The sequence below is a fragment of the Rhinoraja longicauda genome, chromosome 31, assembly GCF_053455715.1.
Source record: "Rhinoraja longicauda isolate Sanriku21f chromosome 31, sRhiLon1.1, whole genome shotgun sequence".
NCBI lineage: Eukaryota > Metazoa > Chordata > Chondrichthyes > Rajiformes > Arhynchobatidae > Rhinoraja > Rhinoraja longicauda.
Genome location: NC_135983.1, coordinates 6492007 through 6514567, shown reverse-complemented (window position 1 = coordinate 6514567; position 22561 = coordinate 6492007). Strand labels below are relative to the sequence as shown.

The window sequence follows — 22561 nt, the reverse complement described above, 5'->3', positions numbered from 1 at the left end:
AGTTGTGCTGTGCCCAGCCCAGTCTCATTTGTAACCCATCCTTGGGTGGCACCCAGATGAGCAAACACTGATACTGAAACCCAGTGAAATGTCATAGCTGGAAATAGGGGAATTGAGTTGGGTGACTTCAGTCAGCTGTTGTAATGGATTTTATTTCAAGAAGTACCATATAAAGCAGAGTGTGTAATAAAGGAACGGAAATAACTAGAACCACCTCTATCATGAGAGAGTCTTAAAGCTGGACCTGGATATGAATCCAAAATATTTTCTAAGTGGGGAGAAAATTCAGAAATCGGAGGTGCAAAGGAACTTGGGAGTGCTGGTGCAGGATTCCCAAAAAGTTCATTTGCAAGTTGAATCGGTGGTAAGGAAGGCGAATGCAATGCCAGCATTTATGCTGTGAAGACTAAAATACAAAAACAGGGATGTAGTGCTGAGGCTTTATTAGGCACTGGTCAGACGCCATTTGGAGTATTGTGATCAATTTTGGGCCCAATATCTGAGGACGGGTATGCTGGTGTTGGAGAGGGTTACACATGATGAGCTTTTGAAGGCACTAGGCCTGTACTCGCTGGGATTTAGAAGGATGAGTGACCTCATTGGAACTTACGGAAAAGTGAAAAGCCAGGATAGAGTGAATGTGGTGAGAATGTTTCCAGTGGTGGGAGAGTCTAGGACCAGAGGCCATCGCCTCAGAATAAAACAATGTACTTTTAGAAAGGAGATGAGAAGGAATTTCTTTAGTCAGACGGTGGTAAACCTGTGGAATTCATTGCCACTGGCTGCTGTGGAAGCCAAGTCAATGGATATTTTTAAGGTGGAGATTGACAGATTCTTGATTAGTAAGGGTGTCAGAGGTTATGGGGCAGAAGAATGGGGCTGAGCGGGAAAGATAGATCAACAATGATTGAATGGCGGAGAAGACTTGATGGGCCAAATACAGTGATTGTACTCCAAAAATTATTTCAGCAAGAGTAAATCTTTGAACTTTTGGTCTTTTCTCCTACTCTGTCATATTGTTGTGGATCTTGAATTTAATTCGGGCCAGTCCAGGCAATAACAACAGATTTCCTTTCCTTAGTTGGTCAGCCAGTTGGGTGTTATTGACAGTTTGAATGTTGCCATTTTTTAATGAAACTGATGAAAAAATATAGCATGTCGAGTTGCATCTGCGTCCAAATAAACGAAGTTCACATTTGTGGGCACAAAGTGCAGGAGTAACTCAGTGGGTCAAGCAGCATCTCTGCAGAACATGGACAGGTGTCGTTCTGGGTTGGAATCCTTCAGGAAGGGTCCTGACCAAAACATCGCTCCTCCTTGTTCTCCAGCGATGCAGCCTCACTTGCTGAGTTACTCCAGCACTTTGTGTCATGTTTTGCATACCAGCATCTGCTGTTCCTTGTTTCTACTTTTCCTATTTGATATCAATGATTGTAGGAGAAATCTCTCTGAGGGAGTTCAATGGTCCATTCAGACCTCCCAACCCTTCCGAATTTGGTGGAAAGCGCCTCGCCTCGCCGCTCCCCTCGCCCCGCCCCGTCGCTGGCCCGGCCTCTCCTCGCCGCTGGCCCCGGCCTCTCCTCGCCGCTGGCCCCGGCCTCTCCTCCTGTGTTTTCTAATAGCACATCAAATTACATTACCAAATTTTATTTTTAGAAACAACAAACTAGAGAACAGTAGGTGATTGCCTGGCTGATGCATCTTGCTGAATTATTTAACATATATATAACATATAACAACTACAGCATGGAAACAGGCCTGTCCGGCCCTACCAGTCCACGCCGACCATTCTCCAATCTTTGTGCGCTACAGCTGATTTAAAAAAAAATCTTTTGAAGCAGCTGGTATTTTAATTTCTTTGATTCAGTTAGAAAAGCTAAGATGATTTATGTTTGCTGGTTAACATTTTGTTTGAATAGTTAAAAAATGATAGGCATGTGTGATGCTATTGTAGCTATATCTGATCAAGTTTTATTTGGCTTTTGACTGTAAAATGAATGCAAGGAGCAGTGACTGCACTTGAAACTACAAATTACTGCACCGTGGGACTGGACAGTTTACTTCTATACTGCAAATTTCATTTTGACTTTTGATTTTCATCTTTACTTGCTTCAGAAATTCCTTGTTCATTATTGGACAGGACATGGTACTTCAATTAAATAATTGCTGTTATTTTTGGTAAATGCAGCTCACCATTACCATATGTCGTAAGGCAGTGGTAAATCAGCATCTATGAGGAGCAATCGGTTCTTTCAAATAATTCTGTACTACTAGAAGGTAACTGAAAGCATAAACTACTATTCGAGCTTCGAGCTACATAACCTTTCAAATTTTTTGTCAGAAAATAAAGTATTGAATCATGTGGTCTACAACAATGAAAGTAGGAAGAAAACACTTAAAATAGCATAGTGCTATAATTCTCCATTATGATTTACTGAATTTTATTAATAAGCAGGCAAGAATTGTTTAAGTGTGGCTGTCAGTGAAGCCTGAGCTGATAAATATTTGGTAATTGGAATAAGTTAGACTGACAATATTTTGTATTGAATTAATTTAATGCCATTATCCTGTCATCATGCTTATTAATTCAGAAGGAAGTTTTTTTTTACTTGCCAAAATCAGCAACTAGTTCTATTTCATCATTGTAGAATGTGGGTTTACAATCATAAAAGTGGGAGCTTGCCATAACTTGGTTTGTTGCCATGGATGCTTTACTAACAGAGATAAATACAATCTGCCTGGATTGTTCCTGTGCATCTGAGTTTGTATAAGCATGACATTGTTACAAGCAGATGGACAAGTCTTTTGGCCTTGGGAAGCTCGAAGGACAATTCCAAATTCCTGAAAGGTTAAGATTCTTGGGAGATAAATGAAACTGAGGTCACCAGTTTCATTATTTTGATGCACATTGTGGAGTTAAGTCTGGTGCCACATTGTGGCAACTTATAACCCATCTAACTAGGTCTTCATTTTAATTTGCTTTTACAGTTGGTATATTCGTTGTGCCGTTTGAAGATGGTGAAGCCTGATCTTCACACTCTGGCCCATCACCTTAAGCAAGAGCGTCTTTATGTGAACTCTGAAAAGCAATTGCTACAGCGGCTAAATGCAGATGTGCTCAAAACTGCAGAAAAACTGTACTGTTCAGCATGGATTGCAAAACAGCAGCGAATTAACTTGGACCGCCTAATACTAACAAGGTGAGATCAGTGTGAATTTAGAGCATATTTAAATACATGATGACATAATAAAAAATACAAGACTGAACGTAATTTTAGCAAAATACTTCAATGATTGTTCTGTATTGGTTACATGGGTTGTGAGCAATGTGTTCATTTTAACTGGTATATTTGTACAATTAAATGCAAACAGTGGATTGTAAAGTGCTTTAATGTGCACCAGCGAAGAAATGAAGAAAAATGTTACCCATCCAGAAAAAAAGCTTGCTGCTGAAGGAAACCGTAGTTACAGTGAGCTTTAATTTGGTCAAATGCTGATCCAACACATTGAAGGAAATGGCATTTAAAATGCAGCACAAAAGTGTGAGGCATAAAAAATAAATGTAGGAGGAGGGTCAGAGAAATCTGGAGTATGATTTTCAGAACTTTCTCTACCAGGATTCTTGCCAGGAATCTTTTGAGGTCTTGTTGATAATTTCTGTGAGTAGTTAACAACCATGTTATTATACCTGCTATAGTAGTAGAATCAAACTGGATGGGCTGTGTTCATTTTCTGATGTGGTAATTCCAGTGTTGTTAAATGCCTGTCCTGCTCGGATTTGGGTTATTTGGCAGCTGCTCATCCTTTGACTAAAACAACCAATGCCAAGCCGATTGGAGACGAGTGAGTTTAGTCTGCCAAAAAATGGGTGCATCGGAAACACAAGGGTTGAAACGCATTAAATTATCAATTGATGTGTTGACAGTAATTGTGCCAATAATTGATGCAAATCTTGAATTTTTGTTCCTCTACGTTCAAATTAGTTGGAATTAATTTTTACTTTACAACCTTCTGTAGTTGTGAAGTTGGTGGCTGTTGCTGAGGCCAAGATTTATTGCTTTTATTTTTGATCAGGTAGGGTGGTGACGAGCTGCTGCTTTGAACTCGTCCAGCCTGTGGAGTGAAGTCACTTTCACAACTTCATGTAGTTCAGGGTTCTTGAAGGTGTGGCAGCAATGATGTATAAACGATTCATGTTTTTACCTGGTAAATTTTGCCGTTGAACTGAGGATAAAAATTGATTTTTTTTGTTTGTTAAATAACTAAACGAGTGTTGAAATTGTTGCATTGATTGGAAGCAGGCTCTTCATTCACCTGTTCCCATTAGATCTGTTATCCCACTTTCCCATCCATTCCCTTCACACGGGGGCAATTTACAGAGGCAGATTAACTTAGAATCCCTGGGAGAAACCCACACAGTCATAGTGAGAATGTGTAAACACCACAAGGACGGCACCCGAGGTCAGGATCCAACCCAGGTTTCTGGCGCTATGAGGCAGTAGCTCTACCAGCTACGGCACTCTAAAATGGAGTGAATTGTTGTGAAATAGATTCTCACTTAGAATTCTGGAATTTGTGTTTGGTGGTCCATTTATTTCTTGATCCTGATTTTTTTTTTGAACACATTGTAACAGTCTCCTTTGATGTAAGAAGTTCCCAGCATATACAGTTGTCCTGAATTAAAATTCTAAAATCAAGTTTTATATGTAGATGGCAATAACCAGCATCTGGGGAAAAGTTACCCGAGTCAGTTTAGAAAAGAGCGTGCAGGTTTGCCTTTCATGCAACACCAGAATTACTAGTAGGAAAGTTCAGTCTTGCATAACCCTTGAGTAAGACTTCATTATTCTGCAGTCACGAGACTGTGGAGCTAAAAACCTAAGTACTGGCACTGCCAATGTTGCCTAGATTCCTTGAATCAATATATAAAAGTATTGAAGCCAGGCACAAAATGCTGGAGTAACTCAGCGGGACAGGCAGCATCTCTGGAGAGAAGGGATGGGTGGCGTTTCGAGTTGAGACCCTTCTTCAGACTGAGTATTGAGATAGGTAACTGGAGAATGCAATTTAAACAAGGACCATCCAGATGACAAAAGTAAACATTAACATCGCAGTTAATTATGAAATGATGTACTTGGTATACTGAAGCATGATTGTGCTTTTTTTACTGAACTATATACAAAAAGAAATCATTGTACCTAGGACGTAATGTGACAACAAAGTCCAAGTATTTTTAACTTGCGTTTGATGGCAAACACCTGGCAGCACACTATTAAAGAGGAATTAAATCCAAAGGCATTCCACTTGTTTTTCTGATGTAAAAATGGTTAACTACTCCCATCAGTTTTTTCTTCCCAATCCTTAGTTCAATTGAATGGATTTTTGATTTTTGTGTTTTGGCTATTTGCTAATACCATTTCTTCCTTACATTTGGCTCGTTTGAAGGTACCAACATTGATACTGATCTCGTGTGTAGTTGCGGCCAGTTTGTTATAAAGGCATCATGCCGAAGTTTGATCCTTTCTTTGATTTGCAAACAAGCATTCTGTCCCTGTGTGGTTCGAAGTTGGCATTAGGAGGAGGAACTGTTATTTTTCATGTTCCGTAGCGGGGGCCTCTGGTTTAATTTACATTCTATTTGCGTTGTTATATTAAAATAAACAGCTGCAGCGGTTGCACGTGCATGTTGTATTTTTCCCAAGTTCCCTTATTTTAGTAGTTCTGCCTTTTGAACTGAGATACTGCAAATAACACTCCAATACCCAGTCCTACTAATCAATTTAAAGAGGGCGGAGAGAGAAACGATGTCACGACAGACGTGGCAGTTTGTTTTGGTTACAGAGCAACCCTCGAGTTCAAGTCAAGTGAGCTTATCGGTACAATTAAAATGTTGCTTGCAACAGCATCACAGGTACATAGACTAAAACAATGCACAAAACCAAATTAAACATAAATCACACAAATTCTACAAATCTTTACAAATGGATCCTTAACTTCATCATCGGCAGACCTCAATCATCGAGGGTCTGTAAATACATTTCCTCCTCACTGACCATCAACACAGGCGTGCTTTAAGGCTGTGCGCCTAGTCCCTTGCTCTACTTTCTATACACACAGGTCTCGATGAAGACGAGGGTGCCGTACACCTTCTTTATCACTCTATCTATTTTAATTGCCACTTTCAGGGAGCTATAGATTTAGACAATAGACAATAGGTGCAGGAGGAGGCCATTCGGCCCTTTGAGCCAGCAACGCCATTCAATGTGATCATGGCTGATCATTCTCAATCAGTACCCCGTTCCTGCCTACTCCCCATACCCCCTGACTCCGCTATCCTTAAGAGCTCTATCTAGCTCTCTTGAATGCATTCCCCAAGATCCCTTTGCTCCAAGAATCTTGCCATTAACTGTATACTTTCCCCTTGCATTCGACCTCCCAAAGTACATCACGTCACACTTGCTCATGAATTAGATGCCACCGCCACCTCCTTTCCTTACGTCACAGCTTGGTCCATACAGTGCATAGAAAAATTCTTGGACTGAAGTGCTGTGTCCAGAAGTTTGAGAATGAGCCATGTCTCCAGCATTTCTAAGGCCACCTCTTTCAAAACTGAAGTGGAATCATTCAGCCCGTGGGCTTTTATCAGCTATATTTGATCTCGTCATTAATAAGCCTGAAAATTGGGAGCATTTTAGAACCAACAAAGGATGACCAAGGAAATGATAAAAGCAAGTTAGAATATGAGAGTAGATCTGGTGAGAAACATGCAAGGTTTTGCAATCCTTTTTAATAGGTACATCAGAAAGAAAGAGTAGGGTTAGTGCTGGAGATGTTGGTGAGTGTGAAAGCTGATAAATCCCAAGGATCATATCATTTGTATCCCAGAATTATGGAAGAGGTAGCTTTAGAGATGGAGGATGCTCTGGCTATCATCTAAAGCTCTACAGAGGTTTTATTGTTTCTCTGGATTGGAGGGTGGCAAATGTCACCCCACTGTATAAGAGAGGTATAGAAAATCACTTTTTTTAGTTGATGTCGTCATTGGGGAAAATGCTGGAATTTATAATGAAAGATGTAACTGCAGGAAAGTGGAATTCTCTGCCTCAATCTGAGGAATTCTCTGCCTCAGAAGGCATTGGAGGCCAGTTCTCTGAATGCATTCAAGAGAGAGCTAGATAGAGCTCCTAAGGATAGCGGAGTCAGGGGGTATGGGGAGAAGGCAGGAACGGGGTACTGATTGAGAATGATCAGCCATGATCACATTGAATGGTGGTGCTGGCCCGAAAAGCCTACTCCTGCACCTATTGTCTATTGAAAGAGTAACAGCTGAACCAGCGTGCATTTCGGGTTTGTCGAATCTGCGTGAGATTTTGCAGATGTGAGTAGTTGAAGGGGAACCAGTGCGTGTATACATTTGGCTATTTATGGAAGGTATTAGTTAAGGTTCCTTGCAGGAGATTGGTGAATGAGACTAACGCACATGGAATTGGGTGCAATACACCAACATGGATTGATATTTGTTTATCAGACGAAGATCAAAGTGGGTTCTGATTAATGTTCTCGGGTTGGGAGGCTGTGACGAGTGAAGTACAATGCGGATTGGTGTTAGGTCTGCAATCTCTGACAATTTGGCTGAGGAGATGGTTGAACTTATGAAAGATAGATACAAAACTCAGCGGGACAGGCAGCATCTCTGGAGAGAAGGAATAGGTGACGTTTTGGGTCGAGACCCTTCTTCAGACTGATTGAACTTACGAAGCTAGGTGAAGCTAAGATGTGAAGAGGCTTTAAAGTATATGGACAGAGGGTGGTGAAAATGTGAGATTATCCAGTTTTTGAGTGAGTGCGAGACTGAGTGGACGTGGTAGTTAGTAGTAGAATAAGATGAAGAGCAATGTCTTCACTCAGAATATTCCAAATAGATATTTGGAATTTTCTTCTCTGGAGGATTACGAGGACTCATCACAGTATTTATCCAAAAGCAGATGGATAAATTTCTGGACAATAATGGAATTAAGGAATCTGGGGATTGTGCTGGAGAAAGATGCTGAGATCAAAGTTCAGCCTCATCTTAATGAAGGGTGGGGTAGGTTTTAAGGTCCAAATGGCTGACTCCTATTCAGGGGTTAGTTGGATAGCTAGCGGCTTTGCAGTGAGTTGAAGGCGGTTCACGTGTTTAAATTGGCTTCTTGGTCAATGTGGATGCGTTGGGCCAAATGTTCTTTTTCCGTGCTGTATGATTATGACACATACGGAGCATTATTTTTAGTGACTGGTGGAGAACGAAGGTGTGCTAGACAGATTTTGCGCATAATATTTAGTATTTGGTGCACGGTGTTCACTTTGTCAGCTCAAGACACTACAGTTACCAGTGATGAGAGAAAGGAATATTCATGCCTGAAAGTGCATAACTTGAGAATACTACTGGAGCTATAACTCAATAAATTCGAACTTTGTATGAAAATGCGTTCCAGTTGTTATGTACAACCTAATGATTGTAGAGGAGCTGGGGAATAAAATTTGGAACTTAACCTGAGCCTGAGGACTTGTTATTGTTTTGATCGCAGCAGACCCACATTGAATGCAATACAATGCTCAAGTTGGGTGATCACGCTGCTGGTGGAAGGGAACTCAACTTTTGATATTAGTTTTTTTTAAGCTGGTAATGTGTTGGCTACCTTCAAATAATTTTAATTATACTGATATTGCCTATTTTCAGAATATTGATTTTTACTTTTTTTTCAGTGTTGAAGCATCACCAGCAGAATGCTGCAAACATGCCAAGATGTTGGAGGATACACAGTTCGTGGACGGTTACAAACAGCTGGGATTCCAAGAGACACTGTACGGTGAATTTTTAAGTCGGCTTCGAGAGAACCCAAGGCTTGTCGCCTCTTGTCTAATTGCTGGGGAGAAGCTTAATCATGAGAGCACGCACAGCGTCATCCTTACAGTGTTTACTGCCCTTTACGGTAACTGCATAATGCAAGAAGATGAGAGCTACCTTCTGCAAGTATTGCGTTACCTGATTGAGTTTGAACTGAAGGAAAGTGACAATCCTCGGCGGTTGCTCCGAAAAGGTGCCTGTACTTTCAGCATTCTATTCAAACTTTTTTCGGAGGGGCTGTACTCTGCAAAGCTTTTCCTCACAGCGACTTTACATGAACCAATAATGTTGCTCCTTGTTGAAGATGAGGATAATTTGGAAACCGATCCAAATAAGCTAATTGAAAGGTTTACTCCAGCGCAACAGGAGAAACTCTTTGGGGAAAAGGGAACAGAGCAGTTCAGGCGGAAGGTACAGGAGATGGTAGAGAGCAATGAAGCAAAGCTAGTTGCTCTGGTGAACAAATTTATTGGATATCTCAAACAGAATACTTACTGTTTTCCACATAGCTTGCGCTGGATTGTATCACAAATGTACAAAACCTTGTCTTGCATGGAGGGGCTGGATATTGGGGAGGTGAAGGCCATGTGCACTGACCTATTGCTTGCCTACTTCATTTGCCCTGCAATTGTGAATCCAGAACAGTATGGGATAATTTCTGATGCTCCAATTAATGAAGTGGCAAGATTTAATTTGATGCAGGTAAGATTACCTTTTACTTTTTAAGTAAATTGTCAAGATTTATTTGTTTGCTCTTCAATATTTTTACATTCTCAGTAAAGAAGCTGGAATTCAATCTCAATGTATTTATTTAAAACAACATTGGAGCAATATTTTGGATCATTCATTGACGGAAATCCTGAATAAAAGGCTCTCCGTTTTATGTGCCAGTAAGGTTCTCATCAGTGTGATTAAAATATGATTTTATATTACGTCATTAATCCATAAATGGAGTAGCACTTAATTTAGTTTAGTGCAGGTTTTCTTTTAGATTAAAGATACAACGTGGAAACAGAACCTTCAGACCCCTAGGTCCACATCGACCATTGATACCACCTGTATACTGGTTTTATGTCCTGTATGCTAGGGGCACTTTACAGAAGACAATTTACCTACAAACCAGCCCGTCTTTGGACTGTGGGAGGTCAGTGGAGCACCCGGAAAAAAAACCCAGGGAGTTTTTTGAGGGGTAACGTACAAACTCCATATAGACAGCATCCAGTAGACAGGATTGAACCCGGGTCTCTAGCTCTGTGAGGCAGCAATTCTAGCTCTGCCACACAGTGCTGCCACACATTTTTGTTAGAGTTTGACTTTGTTCTATTTAAGTTTGCAACCATATTTGTCAATCTTTATTTACTGTTGGATATTTTTAATAGTTATTATTGGCTGTTTTCATGAGTGAATGTGAATATACCATCGCAACATAGTGACGAAGCATAAAATAAATTGGATCAGACATATAAAGTCACTCAGAACAGTCCTGACCAGTATTCCACCTTGCTCATCTCTCTGAACCTTCACACCGCTTTTGACATGTCTTGAATCTTCTGTGCACAGTCTTCTATACTCCTTATAATTACTCCTCCTCCATCTGCTCAACAGCACAAACAACATTACCAAATCTGACAAGGGTGGTGCTGTTGTGGTTTGGCAAACAGATCGGTATCTCAGAAGTCAAAAATCTACTTTAAGACACTTCCTCGTACTTCTCACTCGACTAGGTTGGAATTGATGGGCAAGGCAGAAAACTAGTCAGCACTGTTGTGGTGAGATTGGGTGGGGCTGTAGGATTGATTCATGGTATTACTGGGTGTTGATATAGATTTAGCAGTGCAAATGGCCTCCTAGGTTGTAAGAATATGTGAAAAAAAAACACCCATTTGCTTTCTTCATTCTTTCTTTGGGTAGAAACCATCTACTGTTTTAGAGTCAGAGAGTGATAAGGTGTGAAACAGGCCCTTCGGCCCAACTTGCCCACACCGGCCAACATGTTACAGCTACACGAGACCCACCTGCCTGCATTTGGTCATCCCTCCAAACCTGCCCGATCCATGTACCTGTCTAACTGTTTCTTAAGTGTTGGGATAATCCCTGCCTCAACTACCTCCTCTGGCAGCTTGTTCCATACACCCACCACCTTTTGTATGAAAAGGTTACCCCTCAGATTCCTATTAAATCTTTTCTTTCACCTTAAACCTATGTCCTCTGGTCCTCGATTCACCTACTCTGGGCAAGAGACTCTGTGCATCTACCTGATCTATTCCTCCCATGATCTTATGCACCTCAAATGGATCACCCCTCATCCTCCTGCACTCCACCGAATGGAGTCCCAGCCCACTCAACCTCTCCCTATAGCTCAGACCCTCTAGTCCTGGCAACATCCTCGTAAATCTTATATGTACTCTTTACAGCTTGACAACATCTTTCCTATAAAACGGTGCCCAGAACTGAGCATCATGCTCTAAATGAGGCCTCACCAGTGTCTTATACAACTGAAAAATGACCTCCCAACTACTATACTCAATATTCTGACTGATGAAGGCCAATATGCTTAAAGCCCTTTTGACCACCCGATCTACCTGCTACTTCAGGAACCATGTACCTGCACTCTTAGATCCCTCTGTTCTACAACACTACCCAGAGCCTCACCATTCACTGTGTAGGTCCTGCCCATGTTAGAATTCCTAAAAGCCAACACCTCAGATTTCTCTGCATTAAATTCTGTAGGTGCCGTTTTGCGTTTATTAGTTATTTTTGTATATTATTAAATTACTTTGTATCCTGCTGTATTATTTTTGGACACCAGGGGGTTGTTTCGAGGTTCATACCTGGTTTACGTACATGGAGTGGGAGGAGCCATGGGAGGGGCCAGATTATGAGTATAATTTACCCAGTACTGACGTAATGCTTCAGTGACCCACCAGGAACCTGCTGACATAGGGTTAGCAGGTCATACAATACTACAGGAGCTTGCTAAGATAATAGGATTTTAGTGGCCATACAAATCACGATGAAGACTGCTGAGATATAGGGTCTTAGCAGTAACAGGTTGTGAAGGAACGAGGGTAAGATAATAAGATCTTGCCAGATTAACAAACAGATTGATGACAGTGGATATGCCAATCTTTGTATTATTGCTTCAATAAACGATTAATGATACTGAGACATCGTGAAGATCTTTCTGTTGTTATCTGCGTGGAAGAAATATTGCTCCCTTTCCTTCGTCAAATGGTAAGCTTTGGGGTTTTATAGGGAAGATTAAAGTTGCCTCTACAAATTTCATCAACCATTCCTCAGCCCACCTGGCCAATCGATCAAGATCCTGTTGCAATTTTTTACAACCATCTTCATTATCTGCAAAACTACCCACTTTTGTATCATCTGAAAGCTTGCCAATCTTGCCGTGTATGCTATCATCCAAATCATTAAAATAGATGACAAACAGTAATGGGCCCAGCACCGAACTCTGAGGCATACCACTAGTCACAGGCCTCCAGTCCGAGAAGCAACCATCCACCATCACCCTCTGCTTCCTTCCGTGAAGCCAATTTTCTATCCATTCAGCTATTTCTCCTTGGATCCCATGCAATCTAACCTTCCAGAGCAGCTGACCATGTGGAACCTTGTCAAATGCTTTGCTGGAGTCCATATATACAACATCTACAGCTCTGCCCTCATCGACCTTTTTGGTTACGTCTTCAAAAAACAATCAGGTTTGTGAGACACAATTTCTTATGGGAATAATTGCCAGGGTTTTTACTTTTTTTAGTGACAAAGATGGTTGGTAAGTGTAAGGCAGTAGATGTTGTTTACAAGGCCTTTAGTAAAGCATTTGTCAAGATCCTTCGCATTAGGCTGATCCAGAAGATTAAATCACATAAGATCGCCACAGTTAGTAAATTGGGCCCAAAATTGGCCTGATCCTAGAAGGCAGAAGATAATTTCATTGAAATTGGTGTTATATTTTTAAAGTTATCCACATTTTAAGGTTTAAAATCTATCTCCTAGGGAGGGAGGGGGGAGGGAGGGAGGAAGGAGCATGAGGGGGAAGGGGGGTAGGAGGGACGGGGACGGGAGGTGTAGGGGAGGAGGGGGGGGGAGGAGAGGGTGCAGGAGAGGGTTGAGCCCAACGGGTCCACTTGGTCTAGTAGCTCCCTGAAAGTGTCAAGCGGACATGGTGGTAAGGAAGACATATGGCATGCATGGTTTCATTGGTCGGGGCACTGAGTATAAAAGTTGGCAAGTAGCTGTTGTATGCAGTTCAGTTCGCCACGACGTAGAAAGGCTGTGGAGAAGTTGATGTGAGTTCAGAAGTAGTTCACCAAGATATTGCCTAGATTGAAGTGTATTAATTATAAGTATGGTTTGTTCAAACTTGGATTGTTTTCTCTGGAGTGTCAGAGGCTGAGGGCGACCTGATAAACATATTTAAATGTTATAGGGCATTAACAGTGTAAATAGTTTTGTCTTTTTCCCAGGGTCAAAATGTCAAATACTGACATGTACTGTAGGTGAGGGAAGGAAAGATTAAAGCAGATTTGCGCCTTTTTTATGCCAAGAGAGATGGGTGCCTGCAACGTGTTGCAAGAGAAGGCAAATGCAATGCCAACATGTAAGAGCAGAAGTGCATTCAGACAGAAGTGTTTTAACAGGCAGGGAGTAGAGGGACACGGAAAGTGTGCAGGCAGATGGCTTTAGTTTAGATGCATTGTTGGCACAGACGTGGACTTAAGGGCTGGTCCCTGTGCTGTACTTGTGCCATGTTTGTAGAAAGGAACTTTTGCATGTGATTTCTCACCCCAGTATAATGCAATACTACTGCGATGAGGCCATTTTGTTGTCCCGATGTACAGTGTCGTGTGCTCTTTGTGTCGGGGTTCTCCATTGCCTGTAGGTTTGTGATGAAAGCTTCAATATCATTTGTCACATAGAGTGGATGTTAGTTCATTTCTGTCATTGAATGAGGGTCTGACCAATGTTGCTTTTCAGGATTTCGAGCTAATGGTGCTGACATCTGATGGGACTGCACAACAAATTTTCAGAAAATAACATGTTGTAGTGTAACTTTTAAGATCAAGCAGGTAGGGGAAGGCTAAAATCTCGAGCTGAAACAGCATCCTTCTTGCTATTTCTTTCTGTATTTCGGCATATTGAAAGTAACCTGAGAAAAAATACAGTCATCTATATCTTTGATGGTCGTGCTTTACTTTAAAGAGGAAGCTTTACTGCGAGGGCTAACAGATTCTGATGGGAACAATATGCTTTCACTTATTGGAAAAGCTACCATTTCTGGAAATTTGGAACAAAAAACAGAAAATGATAGTCAGTCTGCAAAGGAAAGACATGTTCACATTTTAATTGGAATCTCCAGAAATGAACTGAAAAGTGAAATCACTATTTTGTTGTTAAAGGGAAGAAAAAGTCTTGTCACAACGAGGAAACTAAATTAGCATTCTTTGAATGTAAAAGATTATTCCATTGAGCAAAACAACATAAATAGAAACGAATGTAAGATTATGCAAATGACGTGCACTCTTCCACCCCACCAAGAAAAATACAGAAAACTACCAACCTGGCAATGCATTCCAGGCTTCCAGGCTTCTATTGTGTGTAAGATTTTTTTTTTTTTAAACAAACTTATCCTGCATATCTCCATTAACCATTAAACTTTCCTCTTGCCTTATAGCTATGCCCTCTAGTGATGGAGATTTCCACCCTGGGAAAAATGTTTCTGACTGTCTCCCCTATCTCTGGCTCTCATCACTGTATATCTATCAAGCCTCCCCTCAACATCTGACATTCCAGAGAAAAGAATCCAAGTCTATCCAACCGCTCCCTGTAGCTGAAACTCTTTAATCCAGGCAGCAATGTGTTAAACCTCCTCTGCTCCCTTTCCAAAGCCTCCACATCTTTCCTGTAATGGGGTGACCATGAATTGCACGCAATAGTCCAAATGCAGCCTAACCAAAGTCCAATAGAGTTGCACCATGACTTCCTGACTCTTGTATTCAATACTTCTAGCAATGAAGGCAAGCAAACCATATGACTCTATGTACTATGCCACCTTAAGTGAGCTATGAATTTGGACTCCCAAGATCCTTTTGCACACCAATGCTGTTATTAACAGTTTACTCTCTCCTCACATTCAACATCCCAAAATGCCTCACCTCACACTTGCTCAGGTTAAACTGCCATTTCTCCACCCATTTTTGCAGCTGATCTATGTCCCATTGTATCTTTTGACAGCCTTCCTCACTGTCTGTAATTCCTCCAATTTTTGTGTCATCAGCAAACCTACTCACCAACCCATCTACATTTACTTCTTGGTCATTTTTATATATATCACAAATAGATTCCGCACAGATTCCTGCGGAACTCCACTGGTCACAGACCTCGAGCCAAAATATTTGCCTTCCATCAGAAGCCTCTGTCTTCTATAAATGAGCCAGTTCTGAATCCATACAACCAGGTCATCGTGAATCCCATACATCTTAATCGTATGGATCAGCCTACCATGGAGGACTTTATGGAGGATCCACAAAAATGATTTTTTATCCCTTTTATAAAATTTTGATCAATTTTTGGGGGGGTTAAGTATTATGATGTATTCAAAGTCATCTTCAGTTAGCATTCATTTTATTTCCAAACTCATCTTGATTTGAAATTCTTGGAAGCTCTAGTTTTGAATGTTCAAGTAAGACAAAATAAATACTTTACTTTAAATACCTAACTTAGTAAAATACCTCTCAGTGCGTGTTTGAACAATGGCTTTTTGTTTGCCTTGTGTAATTTGCAATGCTCGGTTTAGCCTCTTAATGAACATTATCAGTACACCAAACTAACACAACTGTGTGAAATTAATTAAACGTTCAACGTGACGTTTCTGCTCGTGTGCACTTGGTTTCATTAAACTTGACTGTTTTGAAATGTAAACATTGTTCTGTGGGAGAATTGGCATCATGGACCATTGTCAAAATAAGTCAGGAGTTTATCTAATTTTCACACAGATGCTACTTGACTTCCAGACTTTTCTGCTTTGGTTTCAGATTACAGCATTTGGAGTTTTATTTATTTTTTCATTTCTCGTGTTCCTTGTTCTTTATTTCCCTTTCTAAAACGTTGCTGCACTACAATTACAATTAGTTATTGGATTACAAACGGTTGCACTTCCTACAGGAATTAGTGTTGTAAAATACTCTCCTCAAGGAAAGACAATTGATAATTGAATAGACATGAATTAAAAGAAGAAAACATCCTCTTGGTATCAACCTGATCAAATGCCTTCAGAATCTTGTACGTTTCAATGAAATTGCCTCTCATTCTAACCTGCAGCATTCACTTATCTTAACCTTCCTAAAACAACCTCCTCAATCCAGAATCATTCTGGAAAATGCATTGTAGTGTCTCCCACCCACCTGTATCTTTGTGTCAAGTGATACTACAAGATTAAAACTGCATTCAGTGCTGCAAATGAGGTGTCACCGTGTTAACCTGAGAATGACTTCATTCCTATTCTGCCCATAAACCAATCCTTGATCGATGCTTCCCTCAAGTTTTTAAATGAGTGTAACGGTTGTTATGTAACATCTTATCAGATGTTGACTAAGCTGTTTGCCTCTTGGATAGAATATTTCAAAGATTCACTACTCTGAGTTCCAGATAGCCACCACACAATCGGTGGAAAAAAGTTTTGTTTAATTTTCCACTCATCCATTCTACTATATTGTTCAACAACGCTGCCCTTGTTATCCATATTCTGGATTACTATTGGGGCGACTGCTTGTGAATAAACTCTACTTAAAAAAATCAGTGGTTGGAAAGGCATGGTCACATTTCAGATCTAAACTCTGCATCAGGACTGGATTGGACTTGAAAAGTTGACAATTCCTCTCCATCCACAGATGTTGTTTGACCCATTAGTTCCTGTCTACTGTGGACTTCCTCCAGTAGATTGTTTGTTGCTCTAGATTCTAACATCTACTGTTTATTGTGTCACCAAATTAACCATGTTAATTCCTTTGTCCTTGTGAAATGTATCTTCCATTGAATGTGTATGGGATACAGCTAAACACAGTTTTTTAATTCTGAACTATGCAAATGTTCTGTTTGTTTTCATTTTTGCTTTAGGTGGGCCAACTCCTACAGCAGTTAGCAATGACTGGAAGTGAGGAAGCAGATCCACGACTGAAGAACAGTCTTTGCAAATTTGATAAAGTAAGCTACACTATGTTTCTGAGATTTAATAAATAAAGGTTGCAAGAAAAATATGACATTTTAATGCATTATGAAGCTATTACATCAGGTAAGCTGAACTGAATGGTATTGGTTGAGATCCAGTTTTGATTTATTCACCCCAAATTGTTTCATGTTTTGTTTTTCAGCATTATGAATAAAGTATTGCACGCATTTAATCTGACAGCTGATAGAAAAGGAATTGTTTGTGTATTCTGATTTTACAGAGGTTTTAAGTAATTGAGTCATTTTCTCATTCATCATGACATGTGATGACTCTGTCAGTGAGCTGGAAAGATACTGAATCATTTTGGATTGCTATGGCAGATGATGATCTACACCTTTGGAATGATTTGGGTAGAACAGATTTGATAAGATCATGTGATGAATAAATTTACAAAATATTTAATGCTTGGATAAATGTGATTTTTGACAGCCTAGGCATGATCATAGAGGATAATTGTGATGAGGAGTGGTTACTATGTATTAATTGAAGTGTGTTTCCATCATTTTGATTGGAACTAGTTGAAGATTCTTGATAAATGATCAATGAGCAAGTAAAATAATATTGAGGGAACCAAGAAGGGAAGCATTAGATTTAAGAAACAATGAGGCAGGGAAGGCAAGGCAAAGTTGAATTTCAGATACAAGATAAAGTTAATGAGATCGACTGCACAAGTCATCAAAAAAGGGTCAAAGTTTGCAATTTCAATAATCTGTAGCAAAGCAAATTAACTACCTCTCTGTCATTCACCCTTTGGGTCATGGGCATTATTGTTTCTGATATTTTAGATCATATTTCATCTTGTTTGTATTGTTTGTTATGCTGCAGTTCCTACTTCTATTTTAAAAGATAATTGCAGATAAGGAACTCAACTTTTGAGCAGTCCTAATGTATTCATGAGAATCTAAGAAATACTTTTACTTGGTTAGAATTTGTTGAGTGCAGATTTGGACATGCATTTCTATTTCAATGCAACTTTTTTTTCCCTGGGCATTGGTTATATTGAGGACAGCATGTAGACCTTCATTATTAAGACATTACCCCCAAAAATTCATGCACTAACAGTTACCAGTGTTTGGCCATATCCAATTCCTTAATTGGAGGTATTCCTAAGGCAAACTGTTCCTACTACTGACTCGTACCACTGCGAACATTAAGGTGCCAATATCAGTCAGCAAATGTGTTATAATTTTGAGACCCAACTTAACTCTGAACTTGTCAAGTCTATTATGAAAACAAATTGATGGAACTATGCTTTCCACTTTTCCACTTGTCAATGTTATACAATAAATTAAAATGCTATCCTTGTGACAGGGATATCTACTTCTCTGGCCTAGGTTCAAGTCCAGCTAAGACTGGTGAGGTGAAAGACTCTCTTGTATGTGAAATTAGTTTGTTCATTCTAATTTTAGTTCTTAATGAGAATGAGAGTGGAGAACATGACTTCACCAATTCTTTTTTTTGGCACTGGCCAATTTGTGTAAAATAGTACAATCTCCAGAGAATGAGGCTATTCAAATCAAAGGAGCATAGTTGTTGGAGCAGCATGGATAGAATCCTGGAAGATAATTACGGGCAAGACTTTAACCTAGCATTTTGTTGATGCAAAGATGTTAAAAAATTTGCATTATGGAACTGGTGTAACCCTTCGACTCTGCCAAGAAAGAACTATGGACAGTTCTACCAAGCATTTAGCATTGAATACACCAACACAAAACAACCTTTCTTCTTTCAAAGTTGCAAGATATATCGCCCTAAGGAGGCAGAACCTGCTTTACCCACAAGATTGTATCCCATTGAAACATGGAAGACGAGAATAAGTTATTAAACAACACGTCATGCAGATATCATTTAAATATTTCTTATCATTGGATGGATATTCAGTACCAAAACTTCCATAACAGTGGGTAATTATTCCTAGAAATTGTTTACTATTAAATTCCTTACGGACAATATCTTGTGGTATGATTTGTTTAGTTAATTTTCCAAATCAATTGTTTGACAAAGAAGGGTGTTCAAACAGGTTACAGACTTGAATCCCACATGAAAATCAATAAAGCTAATTCCCAGCAATCAACTTCGGCTCACAATGTTCGTGCCAAATATGATGCCAAGTTAAACAGATCTTATCTGCCTGTACATGATCCATATCCCTCTCTTCCCTACATTTCCATGTACCTCTCTAAAAGCCTCTTAAACGTCACTATCCTATCTGTCTTTATCACCACCATGGCAATGCATTCCAGGCACCCACTACTCTCTGTGCAAAAAAAGAATTTGCCCCATACATCTTCATTAAACCTTTCTCCCTCTCTCCTTATAGCTATGCCTTTTAGTGTCAGACATTTCCACCCTGGTAGAAAGGTTCTGACTGTCTACTCTATCTTTGCCTCTCTTAATTTTATATACTTCTATCAAGTCCCCCCAGAACCTCTGACATTCCAGAGGAAGCAATCCAAGTCTCTTCCTGTAGCTGAAATCCTCTAATCCAGGCAGCATTTTGGTAAACCTCCTCTGCACACTCTCCAAAGACTCCACATCTTTCCTATAATGAAGCAACCAGAACTGGAAGCAATACCCTAAATGCAGCCTAACCAAGTCCTATTGAGCTGCACCATGACTTCTTGGCTCAGATATTCAATGCTCCTTGCAATGAAGGTAAGCGTACCATAGGCAAGCCCGGGAAAGTTTTAGAACCAATGGCACAATAGCCATGTCTTCTGTGGCAGTGCTTATTGTGAGCGAACCTCAGATTTTGCTCAGCTACCACTTAACTATTAATGCTGCACGCTGTGCTATCCAGGGTAGAAAGCAGAGAAATTGTATTTGTGCAAATGTGCCAATAGTAAACAGTAGGGACCGAATGTTGCAGAAGAATGTGACCTGCTTTGGTTTGGTTTCTTCCTCGTGACTTGCAAAAATGTGACGTATTTTGATTCATCTTTTTTAGAGTTGTGTTGCAGCTTTCTTGGATGTCATAATTGGAGGACGTACAGTGGAAACTCCTCCCATGTCCTCAGTGAATTTGCTGGAAGGACTCAGCAGAACTGTGGTCTACATGACACACAATCAGCTTTTAAACTTGGTAAGCTCACTCGTACAAAACCTTTCCTATTTTCATTTGGCATCTATTAGAAAATAAATTTCTCATCTACAGATGTAAATTGATTTTTGCACAGGGGAAACTATAACTCAGTACCTTTTATGGCTTTGTTCCTCTGTGACCCAATTTCTTGTCAACACGATAAGCTTCATAGTTTCAGCCAATTGCTGTACCGAATGGTTTTATAGGTACTCCTGCATTCTATTCTATTTTATCAATGAGCAGGATATTGAATTGAGACAGGGGCAGGTGTGAATTTGTCTTTCCAGCATAATCTCAATATCTGCAATGATGTCACTTCATTTAGACAGTTTAAATTCAGAGTTGTCTTGGCAGGCAGCCATGGTTAATATCGCCTGCAGACAGCACCGCAGAGCTGAGTAAAGCAGCTAAATGAAGTTGAAGGCTGACTATTTCAATTTAGAACTTTTATTTAAATTTATGGAGAAAAGAAGGCAAAAAAAATACAGATTTGCTGAGAGTTTGATGAAGGAGTGTTGGAGCATAATTGTGGTTATAAAAGTTGGTGTGGATTATGTGGGCACTAATGTAACGAGTAATGTATTTTGTGCAATTTTGAGGTTTGACTTCGCTGCTTTAAAGCATAATGAAAGAGCAATTGAGCCAACGATAATCGTACAGTTAAATAATGTTGAGAGTTTTGGAGCAATATCAGCCAATAATTTGAGTATGACACTAGTTTATCCATGTGGAGGAAAGAACTGCAGATGCTGGTTTAAATTATTGATAGACACAAAATGCTGGAGTAACTCAGCGAGACAGGCAGCTTCTCCACCAGTTTATTCATACCTGCATTTGCTTGTGATGTTATCCAGAATCATTTGGAGTATTGCTTTGAATGCTGGGCTCACTTCTGGAGGCTGGCGCTGTAGGACGTTTGGAAATTGGATAGTTTATACATTTATCCTGTTGATATGTAAGATCGGCGGTAGGAGTGGGAGTAGGCTGTAATGTAATCTTTGAGTTTGAAGACAATGTGGCACAAGAAACCTCAGACAAAAAGTTGTCCGTGGTGAAAAGCTAAGAAGAATATAACCTTGGTTGCTTGCAAATCTATAATCTTACTTGCAAATTTTTCTTCACAAAGTTACTTTGAAGCTTCTTTCAGCTGCAGAATCTTAAAAGGTTTGCTTAAATCTTAAAGGTTTGCTGTTACATAGGTACAAAACGTAAGACAAAACTTAAACTGTGCGTATTTAATTTGTACATAGATTACCTTTGCACGACATGTAATGCCGGGGGAGTTGCTAAGGGAAGAGGACAGAATGGCTCTGGAGAACCTTATCATTAACGTTCCACATCACAGAACAGGCAAGAGCAATAGTCTGGAGTTGACTCCCTCCAGCACACCCCAGTTGTCTCCTGCAACTACTCCAGCCAATAAAAAAAATCGACTGCAAATAGGTAGGCGATACAACTGCATTTGTTAATTCTATTAATAATTCTGGAAAAAAAACTTAAATGAGAAATGAAACATTCTACTTGTATTTTGTTGTAGGATTTTGCCAAATATTTAATTTTTGTGAATATACTAAACTGCAAGGAACATTGTTTACTTCATGAGTTCAAGACAGTATCACATGCAATTGTTAAAGTAAAGTTCAAACAATAATTAAACAGTATATTGATAATGTGACTTAATTTCTGGTGTCGGGTATCAGGTCGACAACTCTTACTTGATGTTACTCTTGTGTGTTCTTCACCTCCTTGTGCCAATAACTCCACCTTTGATTACGTCTTTGCAAGTAAAGTGGAACCATTGGCACTCAGTTCTGGTAATACGTAAAACATTGTTCATTTTAGGTTATAAGAACCTTATTTTGCTGTAGATTCATAGAGTTATAAAGCACAGAAACTGGCTTTACAGAACAGCTTTTCCAGGACCACCAAGTTGCTCGTGCCATTTGCCTACATTTGGCTCATATTCCCTTAAACCTTTTCTAACCATGTATCTGTCCAAATTCCTTAAATGTTGTAATTGTATTTGCCTCAACAGCTTCCTGTGGAAGTTTGTACTATGTGCACACCACCTTAAATTTTTTGCCCTCCTAGTTTTAGATTGCACCACACTGGGTAAAGGTCTGACCATTCATCATATTTACACCTATCATGATTTTATATACCTCTATAAAATAGAACTGCACATAATACACGTATGGTCTCACCAATGTCGTGCACATTGTAACATAACATCCCAACTCTACTCAATGCCCTGATCAATGAAGGAAAGTGTGCCAAATGCCTTCTTCACCACCATGTCTACTTGCGTCGCCACTTTCATGGAACTAGGAATTGTACACCCAGATGCACG

General features: G+C 39.9%; 1 protein-coding gene across 13 annotated transcripts in view; it reads left to right on the top strand.

Moving 5' to 3' along the window:
* The window catches only part of gapvd1 (GTPase activating protein and VPS9 domains 1), a 114907-nt gene that overhangs the window by 30026 nt on the left and 62320 nt on the right, over window positions 1-22561 (top strand). For all 13 annotated transcript variants that reach the window (XM_078426281.1, XM_078426279.1, XM_078426276.1 and 10 more), the window contains exons 3-7: window positions 2989-3200; window positions 8746-9589; window positions 17018-17104; window positions 20077-20211; window positions 21462-21654. In XM_078426281.1, coding sequence (XP_078282407.1) covers window positions 3016-3200; window positions 8746-9589; window positions 17018-17104; window positions 20077-20211; window positions 21462-21654 — 1444 coding nt within the window. In that variant the 5' untranslated portion in view covers window positions 2989-3015. The remainder of the gene's footprint in view (window positions 1-2988; window positions 3201-8745; window positions 9590-17017; window positions 17105-20076; window positions 20212-21461; window positions 21655-22561) is intronic.